Consider the following 18,975-nt stretch of genomic DNA (forward strand, 5'->3'; position numbering starts at 1 on the left):
TACCGAATAGTTACAAAAACAGGACACTTACACCTGGAGGACCATTAGTCTTGGGGATCAGTTCCATCCTCGAATCGCTATCATATTTTAGAGATTGGACCTAAGTCCAGTGGTGGAGTACACCCCTACCAACATTAAGGATACTAAAGACCATTAGAAGCTGCTGAGAGACATCCAAAATGATCCTAACAGGAGCCTACTGATAGGCCCAGATGATGTACCAGTCTACCCCAAGAAGAATCCCTGAGAATCTCTACACTAGCACCTGGACATTTGCCACTCAATTACATTTTGCCATGCAGTGCATTTGACTGAATTTGAGAAGGAATTTCGTTGAATGTGAGGGTACCAAGTACCTACAGGTACGTAGTACTTAATTGGACAGCACTTTTGCCCATTGCATTGCCTGGCTGTATGTGCATTATTTAGAGATATCAAGGATCCTTACACACTGCAATTCCATCAGACAGAATTCACAACTATGGAATCACTACATTGACAATGTCTTGGTAATTTAGAGTGGCGATGAGGTAACAACTAGGGAGTTTGTAGCATTCATGCACTGTACAGAAATAGAGACTTTCACATTACTGGATGTAAAACTCTTCCATGGGAACAGGACTCTCAGAACAGATACACACCAAAAACCTACAGGCAAAAACAACCATCTCAAATTTGACAGTTTTTACCATGCCTTTTATGCAAGAATTTACCAAACAGGCAATTGCTGAGACTACATGACGACTGCACTAAAATGAGACAGACAAGCAGAAGCTCCCAGTAATAGACTGATACAATTTAATCATCCAGAGTTGATCATTAGGAGGTCACTGAAGAAGGAGAAGAACAAATACATGGAAGTACTGACTAACCATGACTGCCCTAAAGAAAAGAAGGAGCAACTGTGCTGGGTAACCACATATAATGTGAAGATGGCACTAAACAAAAACTGCCAGAGACTGACTACCGGTAGCCTCAACCTCAAAAAACAACTCTTTGAGCATAGACGAGAAAGTAACCTAAAGGATGTCTTAGTTAGTTCAACTGAGGAAGCAGGAAAGGATAAAGCATATGAATCCCAAGTCAGCACTCTGGGACTTGGCACGCGTTATTGGTCACCATCCCTTGGGAACTGTAGAGTGTGCCATCTGACTAAAGCAACCAAAAAACAGGACTTGGCCTTAAGTACGGTGTGGGTCCAGCAGAGACTCATGAATTCTAACTCGATCTGTGTGGTGTATCTCATTACTTGACCGTGTATTTGCAATAAGTGGGCATGACATGCAGAAAAGTTAAATTGAGGGCTGGCGAACACAGCAGCAACCTGAAGTGCATAATGCCACCACCAAGATGGCCAATCGTTACATCAGTATGTGTCATACTCAAAATGATTTCAATTGGACAGTGTTGGAGCAAATAGGGACCACGACATCCACCAGACATCCTTCAAAAATACTTTTGGAAAGAAGCAACGGTGGATTTATAAATTATCTACCAATACAAAAGGACTTTATGATGATAATTCATGGTTAGGGATGGATTGATACCTGATACACATCGCCATGGGCATCCCTGGCAGTTACATTTTTCCCCCGTCACCCCCCATGAACATGGGGGCAAATACACTAGATAGGCGACAGGGGGTAACACACAACTCCCAAATGAAGGATGGTGCCTCATTTACCTGGGCAATAGCAGTTACAGTTTACCCTTCTTTTGCTAAGGGGCCGCATCTCGCTTTAAGTGACTTGTAACTCACACATTTTGAGTAATAGATAAAACCTATAACACAACTGATCTGCCTCTAGGAATAGAATAGGTCTTTCGTGGCAGTTTCGGTTCACATCGGGCCTTAGCTGGAATAATGCTTTCATTATAACATGGTAGTGAGAGAGTCTCAGTCCACACACATGAAAACTAGCTATACTAACCGGGCCCAATCTGTATGGATGACCATGTTACTAAGGTCTCACCCCTTTTTACCTGTGGAACGCAACATTCCTTTTATTTCTTTGAGCTGAGCCTCTTGCAATAAGGTGAATTATTGTGTAATTGTTACTTTCTTAATTTCCCAAACGTAGAGTGGCTACTGAATTGGTTGTTTAACATGGAACTTTTGGAATATAATATAAAGACAGAGTTCCAATATCGCTGCAACAGAACAGCAGATAGCAACAAGTCTGACCGTCATCATGTGACCCCATGATGACGTAAGTTCTTAATATGAGCAGGTGGTTGCCTGTGGGCTCACTAGCCCTCATTTTTGGACACCAGCACTTATTTTTCCTCATCAGATATTGACCTAGAGCAAAAGAGGGAAAAAGACCTAAAGGGAGAAAGAAATAGGAAGAGTATTATGGAAAGAACTGTCAGAAAGGGAGAAAGCAGGAACCTGCAAGAGTAAGATAAAGGAACAGGGTTTGCCCAGTAGTGGATTAAAGAAGTATAAAGTGGATTAAAAAAAACACACCCTTGGAATTTGTCATAACAACATTTATTAGCACCAGCCACGGCTAATGAGCAACATTTTGGACACTGGCACTCGTTCTTTGACAAATTAGGTACTGGATGATATCATGTACAGTCTCTCAAAGCATATACACATATCAGGTCCCAACTGAGAGTTTCAAAGAGTCTGAGGTTACAGTGATGGTCAAGCCGATTACCTTCAGCCGCAACGCAGCCAGGATATCAGAGTTGTCCCGCTGAAAGCTCCAGAGCTCAAGATTTCCACGATTTGACTAGGGCCCTGTCAAAAGCCAAGCTGGCGAGCCCTCTATGAATCTAGCTTGCTGAGGCAGGTCGAGTGCCATTGTAAGAAAAAGCTCAGGAAAAGTTTCTAAATGTGAAGGTAAAATTTTTACCGGGGCCTCCTGCTTAGTCTATCTGACCAGGGCTACATCACAGTTGGCCTGAAACTTTGACTTTGTCCCGGTCAAGTGCGACCAGATGTCCCAGAGTGGTGCTATATGATTTTAAGCACTGTAAAGTGGCTAATATTAAAAAAATTGTGTCTCGGGTTCCCTTCATTGGATTTTTGTCATTTTTGTGTCTATTTGTTCATAAAAATATTTCCTATTTTTATAAATTGGTGTGGGATTGTTATTGTGTGTTGTGTCTTACTTATTTGAGGTATTGGTGTTTTTAAATGCTTTACCCTCCTGTTTCCTAAGTTAGGCCTGACTGCTCGTTGTCAGCTACCAAGGGATGAGCAAGGGACTAATTTACTGGGACCTTTAATAGACCTATATCGTGTTACTGGCCTCATTACTAGTGGTGGGAGCATACTTACCCCTTCCAATAACCCACTTTTCAACACTCTCTTTCACCCGTTTGCTACCCCTACATGTGCTCTTGGTGATACTTTCCACCACCCATGTACTTTGTGTTGCTTCAATCACCCATGTCCCCTGTTTTGCTTGCTTCTCACACCCCTATGTTTCTGTTTTGTTCCGCATGTTGCTTTCACCCCACTCATGCCCCTCTTTGCTTATGCCCCTCAGTGCTTTTGACTACCTGAGTTGCTTCCCCCGGTGAAAAAACATAAGCTTTTGCATATTTCTTTTATGGTTAGTTATTATTATTGAATTTTGTACCGCGCACGGTTACCATGAGGCATCCCAGCGCTTATAGAAACCAAGAGCAGGCTACTAATAAAAAACAGAGAAGCTACAGTTATTCTGGGAACAGATACGTTTTCAGATGTTTCCGGAATCTGAGAAGGTTTGGTTCGGACCGCAGCGAGAATGGGAGGGAGTTCCAGGCGAGCGCTGTATGGATAGAAAAACTCCTGCCCCCTGAGCGGGCTCTCCTGATTCTCTTAGTCTGAAGGAAATGTTTATTGTCAGAGCGTAAGGCTCTTGTAGACTTATAAGGGCGAATCATGTCCTTCAGAATAGCTGGTCCTTTCCCCAGTATGCTCTTGTGAGCGATGCACAGGGCCTTAAAGGTAACTCTCTCTTTAACAGGGAGCCAATGGAGTGCTTTTAAAGCAGGCCTGGCTGACTGCCTGGCCGGAACATTCCGCAGCAGCCTTGCTGCTGCGTTCTGCACTTGTTGCAGGATCTTAAACGTTGACTCTGGTGCTCCAAGAAAGAGCGCGTTACTGTAGTCCAGGCGTGAGATGATTAATCCTTGGACTAACAGCTTCCGGGAGAGTTCTGGTAACAGGGGGAGAACCTTACGGGCCGACCGGAGCATTCCATAACAAACGCCCGCGATCTTCTTGGCGTGTGTCCTAAAGGACAAGTCCGGCTCCAGCCAGACCCCCAGGCCCTTGATCTCTTTTTTTGGGTCAGGCGGGGTGCCCATGCAGTTGGGCCAGCTGCTTGGCGAGAGGGCAAAACTTGAATGACACAAGTTATCAATCCAACATGAATGGTTAAGTAAAAAGATCCAAAAAGTGGCTGCTTTATTTTGTAAGTGCGCACTTGTGTGGTGCGTGTGTCTACAAAAAGAGGCAACCAGCCATAAAAACCATTTTGATTTAATTAAAAAAAATTTTTTAGCCATGCTGCACAGCATTGGTGATAATGTGTGGAATGGCTAAAGACAATTGGCAAAACCAATAGGACCAAAGGCGAGAAGATTTCACTGACAATGAACCCAGGGGTCTGTGTGGACGCACACGCCTCAGTTGTTTAAGTAATGGGACGAGGATGAAAGACGCAGTTGCACCCATTTGGAATTACAGACGCACAACAATGAAAATGAATGCCTACTCTTGGAGGAATTAAAAAAAAATCTATTCAAAACTCCTATTTTGCATTGCTAGAAATTCTTTTTTTTTTGTCTTTGTTTTAGATCAGTCACATTGGACCAACCACACAGGCTTCGTGTAACTTGTGTCTAGTGCAGTAGAAAATCAAACTTTGAAAATAACTTTGTTGACAGTCTTCACGTGCACACTCTGCCGGGGAGTCCATGGGAGTAGCACACAGTAACCAGAGACGTTTTAAGGCATGGGCAAAGTGGGCAATTGCCCCATGGAAAGTGAGCTTGGACGCTCTATTGCATTTCTCTCTCTAACCCACTCTCAAACCCGCTGCCTACCTCTGCTTCTGTCTCTCTACCCAATGTCATGTTAAAGATTTCTGGGGCCCTAGGCAAGAACATATTTCATCTTTTTGTGTGATCCTGTTAAACGTTTAACATTACGTTAAACATAACCTAGTATTGTCTGAAATCACACAGGCTTGAATAAACAGGAAAAGAAAGACATTTGGCACTTTACACATGGGAATCAGTCAAATATACATACCCTTATGTGGGTGAAAAACCTGAAGCAACGAAACCACATCCCCTCCGCATACCTGGCATTGAGAGAGGCTGGCCTCTCCCACGACAGTTCTGGTATTAATTAGAAATGGTAGCTCATTTGTCAGACGCTGTGTGTGTTCAGAGCACACTGTGCTATGTCAATAAAAACACACACAACCAGAATGAAACGCGGACAAATCTTTACGATATCCTACGTAGTTTTCTGCAGGCGTAAAGCGCCACAATCCGCTCACGCGTCCTATCACTCAGGCAGGCACACACCGCAGTCTGCCTACCTACCTTGCCGGCGCCTCTTACCTGTCGCGCCGCTGCCCACTGGCTCATGACTGCACTTCTGCTCAGAACTATGCCCACATGTCATCCTTGCTTCGAAGATCCGAGATAATCCGGCAGGCTCCTGGCAGTCCCTGACAGACAGCCGCCTCTCTCTTCGACAACAAGGAAAGCCCTGGCAGAGGCTGCTATTGTGCGCAGAGACCTCGCAGGTCCCAGACCTGCTGAAGGGCGCGCGCCGCTCTCCCAAGAGACGCCACGCGCACACGCAGCTTCCACAGCTGGGCACGCACGACCGCTGCCCTTGGAGATGAGAGAGCCGGTGATACACACTAATACAAGTTTACAGAATACTTTCTAGTGGAAATAACCTAAGGTACTACTTCACTAGGTGGGTTTACAAATCTTTTTCATGGACGTAAAAAGTATCGAGGTGAGCACGTTGTGGGATTTTTCTTCCCATGACATTGCACGTAAGTTTTTTTCTGTGTTACTTTTGTTTCTGTTTTCTCACTGGCTGCTATTCGGAAACAATCATATTGTATATCTTTCTCGGCACGTGTCGTCTTTTTGTTGGACTCTATGACAGTGCAGATCTGAAGTAAGAGCGCATGGATGATTGATTCTGCTTCTCACTTTAGCCCACGTTCATTTTCAATGAGAGGGCGCGAGCAGCCTGACGCTTCATCTATTTTAATTTGCAGGTGTCCCAATTTACTGAGCGGAGCATGAGAGTTGCTGATAGTTCCGCTCAAAAGGGGGAAGCAATAAATATGGAAATTGCATCTGTCTGTGATTCAAGAATGTGGATTAAGCCTCTGCAAGAATATCATGGCATGGGCTGGGACCGACATCTGGAAAACGAGCAACTTTTACCATCGTGGTAAAAACAACAACATCAGGGTCCACCTGGACGAAGTCGGAATATCTCAGTATAATTCTTGGGTAAAACGAATACCTAGAACAGTGAGAAAAACTTCAGCAAAGAATGCAGGGGAAACTAATGAGTCATTTTCAGTATGATGGCCCGTTTGCCTCGCCACCAGCTTGCCACGCCACCAGCGTAGAGGAGGCCCTGCCTCAGCCGCAACTCCAGCAAGCAGGCCTCCATATCAGGAGATACACACGGATATGGTGGCTTTTGTCCTCACAAGGAGGCTCCAGCCTGCATAGCAAGAGACAATTTGGGGTACCCATGATTGTGGGGGCAGATGTCCCATACTATGAAGGAATGGTCGTACTGCTGTCATGAAAGAGGGCTCTGGAAATGAATGCTCAAAAGTATGGGACCATACATCATTTTATGCTACAAATGTTTACATAGCTCACATCAGCTGTTTCCAGTGGCTTCCTGCTACCTCTCCAATCACTTATAATTATTTTAAGTAAGTGGCATTAGGAACATTTCTGAAGTTTAAATTATAAAAACAAACCTGTCAATGTACAAAAAAGAATATTTTTATTATATATTCAAACATTCTAAAAGTGAGATATAAAATGAATTAAAAGTGATGCACATGTCCTCAGTACAAATTAGGTTGGAGTTTGGCCTAGTAAAACAAACCCTGGGCCGGCAGGCGGACTTCGTGAAGGCTCCAAGCTTGCAAGGGAGTGCTCTCTAGGCCCTCACCTCTGGTTGGAAAACAAGGCAGGACCATTCAGCTATGAGAGCCTTTTTACATAGGTGTATAACCACCCTTGGCCTTTCGTCTGCCTGGGACCTTAATCTGTGCCGAAATAAACCAAGATGGATAACAAAACAGAACACCAAAGCCCTTTCTCTTCTGGAAGATAAGCAATCCTTGTCGAGGCGGAGCCACGGATGCCTAACACTCAGCAGGTACACACAGGTGCTCCCCAAGGTTATGTAGCGGTTCCCCACGGGAATCATATAAACGAACAGTTCTTAAAATACAGACTGGGGGTATTGCCTGTATTGAAGCATTATCCTCCATGGAGAGGAATGGAAGGCCAAGGAATCTGTAGGCTATGCGGCCAAGGCCCCGAGGACATTATTCACGCATTGTGGCTTTGCAAAGCCACCTTGGAAGATCAGTGTAAACTCCTATGCAAGAAATGCAATACTAGAGGGATAAGGACATGTAGAGAGGTGGTTGCCGCATGCTTTATCCCACTGATATAAGACTGAATTGTAAGCTGGTAAAATTTTACCAGTTGGTGGAGAAAAGGGTACTGGCTAAAGGACGGAAGGACGCTGCCAAAGCCCAGTGAGCAGGGTAAGATCCAACCAAAGGGTATTTTGGGGGAAACTAGAGGGGAGGCACATTGGAGCACTTTTTATAGCACTAAAGATCTCTCGCGAACAGGGACTACTGCACTTTTAACTTGGTGCTTTCCAAACGGTACAACCCTGTCCCTATCCCCAGATTTGTGTGCAGCAGGTTGAAATAGGGTACTGACCACATTTTGGAAAGCCGCTATCAAGGCTTCGCCAGCTGGGTGCGGGCCATCCATGGGGCCTCATTGGAGCAGTTGGTGTGGAGGCACGTTAGAGCACTTTATATAACTTTAAAAAGTTTCTTGCGTACAGGCACTAACACACTTTAAATGTGGTGTTCTCCATCAGCACGACTACCTCACCATTCCAAGGCTAAACCTTAATAAAATGCAATCTGATGCGCTCAGGGTACAACAGCGCTTTATTCTCAGGGGCCTCATGTTGCATGCCTTGCACTGCTCATTTTGGTTAGGTCACAAAAAATGCAGCCCTGCACGGCTTTCCGCCACTATTCCAGGTCTAGCCTAATGACAAACTTGTGGATGGGTGCGTAGGCCAAAGTGCATGTAATTCTTGTGGAGCTCCAGTCTCACGTGATCTGAGCAGTTATTTTTTACTATTCCGTCTCTGTGCCTTGAGAATATGTAGAATGGGCAGGAAGCCTTATTTTATCATTTGACTGTCTTATTTTGATCTCATTGGTACAGGGAAAAGCTGGCTAAGTATTTAGCATTATTCTTATTTAACCCCCACCTGATTTGCCCGGTCATAGCCATGTACTTAAACACATTTAAGCTATTTTAATGTTTTGGCATTAATGTGTTTTATTATATTGAGAGTACATGTATTGGAATAGTTTTAAGTAAATACAAAAATAAACATGTTATTATAAAAGTAATGTAATTATTTTCAATGAATATAAATGTTAAACTAATGTTCAAATTTAAAAATAGTTAATAAAATATTATAAAAAAAAAATCTATTGTTTCATGTATACACAAATTTTACATTAAATACAATTTATTTATATTTTTAAATATTTCAAAAAATTACATATATTTTAATATTATTACCTGGGAGGTTTTATTTTAAGTTTTGCCTTCATGATTTTCAACGGAAGGGTTTTCGCAATATATGTTGTTGGCCACGTGTGGCACTGGCCTTATTCTAGCCCTCAGCTGGATAACATTTACTGTTTTTTGGGCTTTGTTTTGGCTGTAGTAATTATAGAAGGGCACTTTGTGAATAGGGATCAGCTTACTGTTTTGTGGGTGGGTGCATGCCCCTTGCTAAATCCTCCCTAAACCCCTCCTTACTATTCCCTTGACCCCTTACATTTAATTGTAAGTATTACCAATTTTTCAGCCACTCCCCACATCCCTCTCACATTTACTACTAAAACATATACGGACGTGTGTGGAAATCTCTGCTGTCGGGCCAGACATCTCTGCATAAAAAGATAGGAGAGGCGGAGATCTCTGCAAGTGAGTTTACGAATAGCAGTTTGTAGCAGTATTGTAGTACTACTCAACGTTGTCCAAAATGCAGTTTTTGGGGAGGCCTCAAAGTCTCCTGGCTAAGGACTGGCCTAAAGGGAAAGTGCTTCCATGATGTGTAAAGTTGTCAGACCCTTGCCCTGAATTGGTGTTTACCAGTTCAGTCCTCTCATTAAATTGTGCTGGTTGACCCTGAAAGCTTATGGTGTTTTAGGTCAAGACTGGGCTGCTGCGAGGCATGCAGTAGTGGAGTATGGTGTTTGAAGACCCGCCCACTCTCCGCCCATATTTTTAGTTGGTTTGTGTTATTGTCCTTCGTAAATGCTAGCTTCTGATTTGTAAATAGGCTTGTTAGTCCCTCCTTGGTACTGCCTTGTCTGCATTTGTTACCTTCCATAACGTTTGGACCTTTTACTTGGCTTGTTACGCGTTCTGCATTATAAGTCGGTTAGCATTATTTTGTTTATTGACTAATGGGGACGATGGCGACTGCTTTTTGTATGTTCAGCGCCCCCACACAGGAGAATGGCGGCCTCTTTTCGTATGGAGTGCTATGCAGCTCAAACTTTAAAAGTGGCTGCCACTTACCCCCACAACACTCACAGTACAATAGCGACGCTTTAAAAAAAATTACTTTTAAGAAGAACGCGGCGTCTGCTTAAGGGACAACATGCTTTCGTACAGCTTTTTTTGTTTTTTTTTGTTTAATAAACTTGCATGCTGTGCTCGGTGCCCGCTTCAGGGACACAGCGCTCTGTTTTTTTGTTTTTTAACATTAATGGTGAGCACGGCGCCCGCTTCATGGACACAGCGCTCTGCAATAAAATAGGTGTCGCTTTTGCTAAAGTTTGACCTATTGGTATTGTAAATGACAATGCCTTTTAATATTATAAAAGGCATTGCAATTTCCATTGCCAATAGCATAAAATCTCGCAATTGCAAGACCTATTGCATTGTAAATGCTTGTTTTGTATAGAGTGCTACTGCGCTTGTTTTTGTGGGGTCCGTTTATGGTTGTGTTTCAGTCCTCTCATTCTCCCTGTAATCCCATTGATTGCTAACTTTGATTGGTGGATATCATCATGAAGGTATTGATGCCAGAGGTGGGCGTGCGGCAAGCCCCACATCACTCCCATATAAAAGAAGCAATAATGCCGTGCTATACACTGGTTTCTCTTGCGGCCGTTGGTGCGTATTCAGAGGTGTCAAAGGGTAGCTGTAACTTAGCCAAGGAGACACTGCCTTTTACAAACCGCTCTACTGCTTGTTCTTTTTTTCATTCAGGGCACCATGTGAAAGGGTCTCGGAGCACTTCCCTAAACTCCATAGACTTATCAGCATTTGCTAGACAGAGTTCTAAAGATTTCAGATAACTCAAACTATATTACAAACACTGGAAGTACAAAAAGGCCCTTTGTCTCTTTATGTGGCAGTGTGGTTGGAACAAATCATTTTAGTGGGTCCCATAAAATGGCATTCATAATAGCGTGTGTGCTGCGCGCAGCTCTGAAACCCGCTCTCCTTTATTATTGATGTATTTTTTAAGCATCTACTTTTTCAGTGAAAGTGACACAAGTGCAGACCCACAAATAAGTGTGTTTTATTACATCGCCGGCAGGTCTAATGCTGTGCTACATTGTGCGGCGCTCATCATGTACCCTGCTTAAGGGTTTTTTTGGGCTGCATGGCAGGAATAGGAACCAGCTGAGCTAAAATGCTGTTAATTCTCACTTGACGCCATCTTAAAGATCTGCTCCTCCTGGTCAGACTGCCTAAATGTGTTTAAGGCGCACAGAGTAAATGAACGGAGATATAACACTTTTTATATGTATATTGGAATTTTTGGAAGGTGTGTGGAAGTTCCGCACTCCTGCCAAACTTACCAATATCCAAGAATCGTTTTTTCCTGGAGTGTTCAGAAAGTCATCCTTGAAAATATTCGGTATACCCACAATGTCATAGTGTTGTCGGTGTTGAAATACACATCCAATGCCTTCCCCATACTCATCTATGCTTCTAAAGATATACATGGGTGACCTCGTGGTGTCGTTTGCCACCACGTTTTATTAGGAATGAATCCCTCTTCGTGGAAAACATTCGTTCTATTACAGGAAGCAGGCGAATAAGATATATACTTTTTACGATTCTGTAAATTGCTCACCCAATGCTGTAGAACTAAAACAATTAAGATTTTCCAGCAAAATACATCCCTTCCTAAATACCACCAACTGGCTGTACGAAAATACGGAATTTTGGTGCCTTTCCCTTGTGTACAGGGCTTTTTTTATGGCATTTAAAGCTCCTCTCTGTATAACCCGATTAGAAGCCTACCTTCTCAGAGCGCTTTGCTATTCTCGGTTCCCAAATTCAGAAGATCAAGGGCAGGAGGCAGCTTCCTCTTGGTCTGCAGCCCGCAGCTGTGGGACGCATTGCAGGTCCGTTTGAAGTTTATTTCATCCCATTATGCTATCAGGATAAAATATGTATTTTGGTAGTGAGATAGTAGCTTCTCCCTTTCTGTCAGATCCCTATTGATTGACTCTTATAGCGCAAAGATGCCTGTTTCGGGTGAATGCTTGAGCTTTTAAAGCTCTATCTCGTTCATTATCTGGGCCCTTTATCATCCGGTGTGCCCTTCAACTTTATTCAAGTCAAGCGTATCAGGTACCAAGGCCTCACCTATCCGAGGTATCTCTCACCTATCTCGATTGTCTTTAGTAATTCCTCCATGAAAGTCCAGTTAAAAAAAGATTGAATGACTACCTCTTCCCTAAGGGTATCCTCCCTAAACCGTACTGGCTAGACATTAGCACTCGCCCAACAACTGTCCTTTTCCTATGGAGCCTGACCATCCCCCTTCACACCATGGTTTTAATATTAGTCCTGCTCACTACCATCGTTGTGTTAAAATTCACCACTTTGCATTTCACTGAGTTACTACTACTGACTCTGTGGAGTTGTCTGATTGCATTTCTCTTTCCCTCCTAGATTTCCCTTGTTAGTTCGCTTCCAGGGTTCCCTCTCAAAGTCCATTTTCCTTTTGTCTCCAGATTCTCCAGTGGCTTTCTCCTTCTCCACTTTTGTAGGTAGTCGAGGCCCAAGGATACCACATGCTTCTTCCAAAAACTTGGTGGACCATTGTTTGCTGTTCCAGGAAAAGCATATTCAAAATGGACACATTTATTCTTTTCTCTCCGGCAGAAAGTGCTTTCTTTTCTTTAAGGTTATAAGGGTAAGGACCTGGAATTTCTGCATTGCCATGCCATTGTAACACACTTCATCTCTGTTGAACACGGCCCTTTCTGCAGGGCCATCCCCAAACTTTTTTCTTCACCTTCCTGTTTTCTGGACCTGTTTTTGTTGACTTTCAGGATTCTCGCACCATACCACTGCTAACCAGTGCTAGAGTGGTTGTGCTCTCTGATTTACACTTGGGGAATTTGGCTTACATCCAGTTGGCACATTTAATTTACTTCTAAGTCCCTGGTAAAGTGGTACTACATGTACTAGTTGCCTGTTAATTAAATGCTACGAGTGGGCCCCACTTAAGTAGTCCTTTAAACGTGTCTCAGGCCTGCCAGTACAAGCCTGTGTGTGCAGTTTTCACAAAAAATCTGACCTGGCAAAATAAACCTTTTGCAAGGTCTAAAACTTCCCTTTTAATACCTATTTCACCCATAGGGTTGACATTTAGCAGCACTGAGGGCAGAGTGCAGTGTATTTAGAAAGTTGGACATAAACTTTTAAGCTTTACATGCCATGGCAGTGAACAACTCCTAAAATCGTTTTTCACTACTGCGAGGCCTACCTCTCCCATAGGATAACATTGGGTTAACTTCTTACATTTAATAAGTGTCAACTTTAAATTGGGAGCAGGAAGGAATATCGAACTTGGTGTCTAAAGAATTGTAATTTAAAACCCTCCTTAATGGTAAAGTCGGATTTTAACCCACAATTCTGAAAATGCCACTTTCAGAAAGTTGGGATTTCCTTGTCCTAACCATTTGGTGCCTGTAGCCTGTGTCATGGTTCACGTAACTAGGTGTAGCTGGCAGTTGGTCTTTGTGTATTGCTCCCAGAGACAAAGGGTAAATAGGTGTTGGCAGAATGGGCCATCTCTGACTTGATGAGGGGGAGAAGCTTCAACAAAGACTCGCTGCACAGCTTCTTGGAACTGACGCCAGATGACACAATGTCTTTCACAGCCTCGCAGACTGCGCCCAGGATCCAAGGTAGTACTGTGTTCAGCTGGCCCAAGTGGGTCCCTGTAGCCGGCCCCCGCTCCAGTGAGGTCAGCCTGAATTTTGGATTTGCACCGGTACCTCACGACCTCAATTAACCTTTTGACTGCTAGAGTCTTCTAAGCACTGCATTGTGATTTAATCTTTAAAAATTCATATATTGACTTTTGTATGTTGGTTTATTGTTATTTTGGTCTCGTTTTGCTCAGATAAATAATGGCATTTGTTCTAAACTCGTGTGGATTACCTTTGTGGTGTTTTCACTGCATTACTGTGTGTGCACAAATACTTTAAACATTGCCTCTTTAGTTTAGCCTGACTACTCTGTGACAAGCTACCACAGGGTGAACACAGTAAACTTTTAGTGTGTACTATACTTACCCTGAGTAGAGTGTGGGTCCCTATTTGGACAGGGTGCATACCTCTGCCAATTAGAGGCCCTATTTCTAACTATTATTAATTAGTGATTTGTATATTAGAGATGTGGCTTTTTTTGTTAAAAGTTCATGCCATGCCATTGTAACACACTTCATCTCTGTTGACATGGCACTTTCTGCAGGGCAATCCCCAAACGTCTTTCCTTCACCCTCCTGTTTTCTGGACCTGTGTTTGTTGGCTTTCAGGATTCTGATCACCATACCGTTGCTAACCAGTGCTGAAGTGGTTGTGTTCTCTCATTTAGACTTGGGGAATTTGGCTTACGCCCAGTTGGCACATTTATTTTACTTGTAAGTCCCTAGTAAAGTGGTACTACATTTACCAGTGGCCTGTTAATTTTAATGCTATTAATGGTCCTGCAGCACTTATAGTGCCGCTCACTTAAGTAGTCCTTTAAACATGTCTCAGGCCAGCCATTACAAGCTGTGTGTGCAGATTTAACTGAAATTTCGACATGGCAAAATAAACCTTTTGCCAGGTCTAAACCTCCCTTTTTAATACCTATGTCACCCATAGGATAGGCCTTAAGCAGCACTGAGGACAGGGTGCAGTGTATTCAGAAAGTTGGACATGTACTTTAAAACTTTACATGTCATGGTAGTGAAAAACTCCAAAAATCGTTTTTCCCCTACTGAGAGGCCTACCTCTTCCATAGGATAACATTGGGTTAACTTATTACAATTAATAAGTGTAAACTTTCAATAAGGAGCAGGTGGGAATGTTGAATTTGGTGTCTAAAGAATTGAAATTTAAAGCACTCTCTAATGGTAAAGTCACATTTTAAAACACAATTCTGAAAATGGCACTTTCAGAAAGCTGCCAGTTCCTTGTCCTAACCACTTGGTGCCTATAGCCTGCATCCTGGTTAACATGATTAGGTGTACCAAGGGCCTGTAAGTTTAATGTCACTGATGGACCAGTCAGATCATGTTTTCAGGCCTACCCCTGCAGCCTGAGTGTGCAGTGTAAAAACTGCAAAATTCAGCCAGGCAAAATAAACCTTTTGCAGGCCTAAACCTTCAGTTTTAATACTCATAAGTCACACCTGAGGAAGGCCATAAATGCCCACAGGTTGCATGGTATTTGAAACATGTTTATGTTTATGGATTTATAAAGCGCATAGCTGCCCAAAGGCTTCCCAGTGCTAAGGCGAGATGGTGATGTGAGGGAATGGAGAGTTATCAAGGGAAGAGCCACGTTTTTAATCTTTCTCTAAAAATTAGTTAATCTCTTAACAATTGCATTTCTTTGGGCAGGAACTCCACAGACTGGGAACCAAGTGTGAAAAAGACCTTCCTCGCCATCTAGATCTCTATACATAGGACAGGCGTACTTAAGTTTTACATATCGTAACTGTGAAAAATCTCAAAAGTCATTTTTTACTGTCGAAAGGCTAGCTCTCCCATAGAAAAGAACTTGGTTACATTATAACACCTTATAATTCATAACCTCAGTTTGAAAATAACTAGAACCAAGATTCAAGGACTCAAATTAATAGTAATTCAATGCTAGATTTGTATTTTAAATTGTTATTTTGAAAATGCCACTTTTAGAAATATGGCATTGTCCTACCTAAAGCCTCTAATGGTCTTTTTTAAATGAATCCCAGACTGTCACCTGTCAGCCTGCTGGCCCCCTGTAAGGTGGTGTGAATGGCACCCATGAAAGGGAACTAAAGGGCCTTGGCTGGGAAGAGGTGTGATCTTGTGGTGACAACTTTGGCCTGAGGGATGTGTCCACCAACTGCACAAGCTTAAAAGCGGCATTCCCTGTCACAGGCAGATGTTACTTACATCTAGACCTGCCCCAGCCATTGTCCAAATAGCCAGAGTCGCATCAATCCCAGTGGGGGTAAAACCTTTTCCAGTACTGGTTTGCAGTGGGAGTTCCCCATCTGCACAAGGGAATAAAAGTTCAGCCACATTGGTTTTAGGTAGAGAGGGACACTGTGGCATAGTTTAGAGTAAAACACACAGGAAATGCTACAAAAGTGGATAGCAGTACCCGTGGGAACATCTGCGCCAGTTGTTAAGGATTGGCCAGGAGTTTTCCCCCACACACAAGCTGGCACTAGGCATAAGAGTGCACCCTCTGTGCCCTGTTCAGAAAACCTCTGGACCTGTGGAAGACAGAATAATGCCTGTACCTTCTATAAATCTCTGGAGAGAAACTCCAAGAGCTGGAACTGCTCCCCACTTGTACCCAGGACAGAAGAGTGGACTCCAAGGGTTAATTGGCTAGCCTCCTGTTCAGCTCTGGAAACACAAACCTGTAAGAAACCCACAGCTCTGCTGAGCCCAGCTGACCAGTTCCAACTGGAATTGCCCTGGATTCTGTTGATGGATTCTGGAAGATTCAGTCCTAATTCCCAAGCAGTGCCCAAAAAGTCCTGGATTCTTTGCTGGTGAGTGTACTCTTTCCCCCTTCAAAATTACAAGACTGAACACCTAAAAACGTGTTCTGAACTTTTCACAAAAAGAACCAGAGGCTACCCTCAGACAGCCGCTAAGCCACAACGGTCAACGTAAAGCTGCTGGTCAGACTCAACTTGCTGGTTTGCCCCACTGAAATGATCCCAACCGCCAAAAAGTTTCTAAATTTGAACACAGAGGACTTCACTGCGGCCAATGCCAAACCCCCTGATAATGAAGATGCCATCCTGTGCCATGCCTTTGGACTTCGCCTGCTCGGAGTTTTCCCACCTTCGACATCATGAGCCAGAAACTTTCTGCTGGAGCCAAGGCTCCCACAGAGGTCCAGTATTTCGATGTCCCTGAATCCCTCTTCGGATCCAGCTGGCACCCCGACACGCCGACGATCTTGTTGACGGGAACCTTTCTCCAGATAAATAACTAAGTCAGAAGGTACACTTTCCTCTGGGTCGAACCAGGCCTCTCTATCCAACCCACGCTCCATTGCAGTCAGCCCTAACTTTTGACTTTGACCCGGTATAGTGCAACCAGATACCCACTGATGGCACTTTGTGCATTTGGAGCTACAAACTTCTAAAACGTTTAAACATGATATCTCCATTTTCCTACATCAGATTTGTGTCATTTGTGGGGTTTGTATTGTGTTGTGTTTTCTTCATTTTAACTGCATTGGTACTGATAACTGTTTTACACATTTCTCCAAAGTTATGCCTATCTGGTCTGTGCTATAGCTACCAAGGTTTGAGCTCAGATTTAAATTATCGAGACCTAACCGGACTAAATTATTGAGACCAAACTGGACCAAGAATAGTGCGATTGTTATTTGAAGAGGTCTATCACTTAATACAACTAATATTGTACTTTCTTACACGTATTGTATGTCAAAGTGTTTTAAAAGCCTAATGCCGCTGATGCATGCAATATGCCATGCGTAACCTGTCATTAGGTTATGATCTGTCATATAAAATGCTAGATATCCTTTTTTGCCTACTGCATGTCTATTTATTCTGAAAGATGGTTCTTTTTAAGTTTGAGTTTGGACCCATTCATTGACTATCATCAATTGGGCTGCCCAGTAGTATTGGCATACATCAGCACTATTCCACCATGCTAAGCTCCCCTATATAGGGTTCTGTTCTAGGCGATTTCCCATCACATAGTAGTGTTTGTAACTCTCGTACTGGTGGAGGATCAGGTCTGGGATACCATACGGGTATCTTTATTGTAAAATTACAGAAATATAGATAGAAACATCATTTTATATAGTACCACTCTTCCCATTAACCCCTTGCATGCGTCGGACGTGCAGGAGCCGTCTGACGCATAAGTGCTAATGTGAGTCGGACGACTCCCGTGCGACCGACGCCATTGCACAGGAAATCCCTCTGGTGCAGGCACCGGAGGGATTTCTTTTTCTCCCCTAAAGCCTCGGGGGCTGGGGAAGAGCTTCCCCAGCTCCCGAGGCCCCCCCATTTCTGTGAAATGACGATCAGTGCGCACTAACTACGTACTTAAGGGGCTATTTCAGCCCCCTGAGCACGTAGAAAGACGGGAGAGGTATCATTGGAAAGGCGAGCATCTCCCCAGCCCAGTAGATCCTTGATTGGGGATTGCCCAGAAGGGCGATCCCCAAGCAGGGATCCACCGAACAGACACCAGAGAGGGGGGAGCGGCCCCTTGGGCAAGGGCCTTTGCTCTCCCCAATAAAAATTGGCAAAATTCAGTCTTTCTGCCCCCACTGGGGGCCAGTAGTCCCCGAAAGCCCACTAGACGCCAGGTATGTTTTTTTGGGCAGTTATTTTAGGGTGGGGGCTGCCCAAAACAGGCATGCCAATGCCCCCCTGGCCACAAATACAGCCTTTCTGCCCTCCCTGGTGGGCAAAAAACGCACTGTACGCCAAGGACCTTTTCTTGGGCAATTTAAATTAGGGTGGGGGCTGCCCAAAACGGGCATGCCAATGCCCCCAGCCCCCGCATCAATTACAGTCTTACTGCTCCCCCTGGGAGCAGATGGGGCATTCTGGGAAGTGAAATTTTGGGGGATCCACGCAAGCCAAACCTCGCTGGACTCCCCTGGGTGTCTAGTTTTCAGAAATGTGTAGGCTTGGTAGTTTCCCAAGATGGCCGTCGAGTCCAGGGCCAAAAACCCAGGTGACGCCGTTGCAAAACCAGGTTGTTTTGTGATGGGTTATTTTGTTGTCTCCACAATACGTTTTGGGCCCTTGCCTGTCGCGGTTACTTGACCTACCCATGCGAGTGAGGTATCATTTTTATCGGGAGACGTGTGGGAACATTGGGTGGTAGGAAATTTGTGGATCCACGTAGATTCCAGAACTTTCCCAGACACGAATTTGAGAACAATTATTTTTTCAGCTACATTTGAGGTTTGCAAGGGATTCTGGGTAGGGAAACGTTGGGGGATCCACGCAAACTATACCTCATTGGACTCCCCTGGGTGTCTAGTTTTAAGAAATGTGTAGGTTTGGGAGGTTTTCCTAGATGGCGGCAAGCCCAGGGCCAAAATACCAGGTACCCCCCCAAAAGCAGGTAGTTTTGTAATTTTAAAGTCTCCACAG

General features: G+C 43.8%; 1 protein-coding gene across 2 annotated transcripts in view; it reads right to left on the reverse strand.

The window, feature by feature from the left end:
* The window catches only part of PTPRR (protein tyrosine phosphatase receptor type R), an 813,462-nt gene that overhangs the window by 482,368 nt on the left and 312,119 nt on the right, over positions 1-18,975 (reverse strand). The window contains exon 1 of one of the 2 annotated variants that reach the window (XM_085652527.1): positions 5,578-5,703. The exons of the other annotated variant lie outside the window; for it this stretch is intronic. Coding sequence (XP_085508653.1) covers positions 5,578-5,604 — 27 coding nt within the window. The 5' untranslated portion in view covers positions 5,605-5,703. Of the gene's footprint in view, positions 1-5,577; positions 5,704-18,975 lie in introns of those variants that run through there. 2 annotated transcript variants of the gene reach the window in all.

The sequence above is a fragment of the Triturus cristatus genome, chromosome 4_1, assembly GCF_964204655.1.
Source record: "Triturus cristatus chromosome 4_1, aTriCri1.1, whole genome shotgun sequence".
Classification (NCBI taxonomy): Eukaryota; Metazoa; Chordata; class Amphibia; order Caudata; family Salamandridae; genus Triturus; species Triturus cristatus.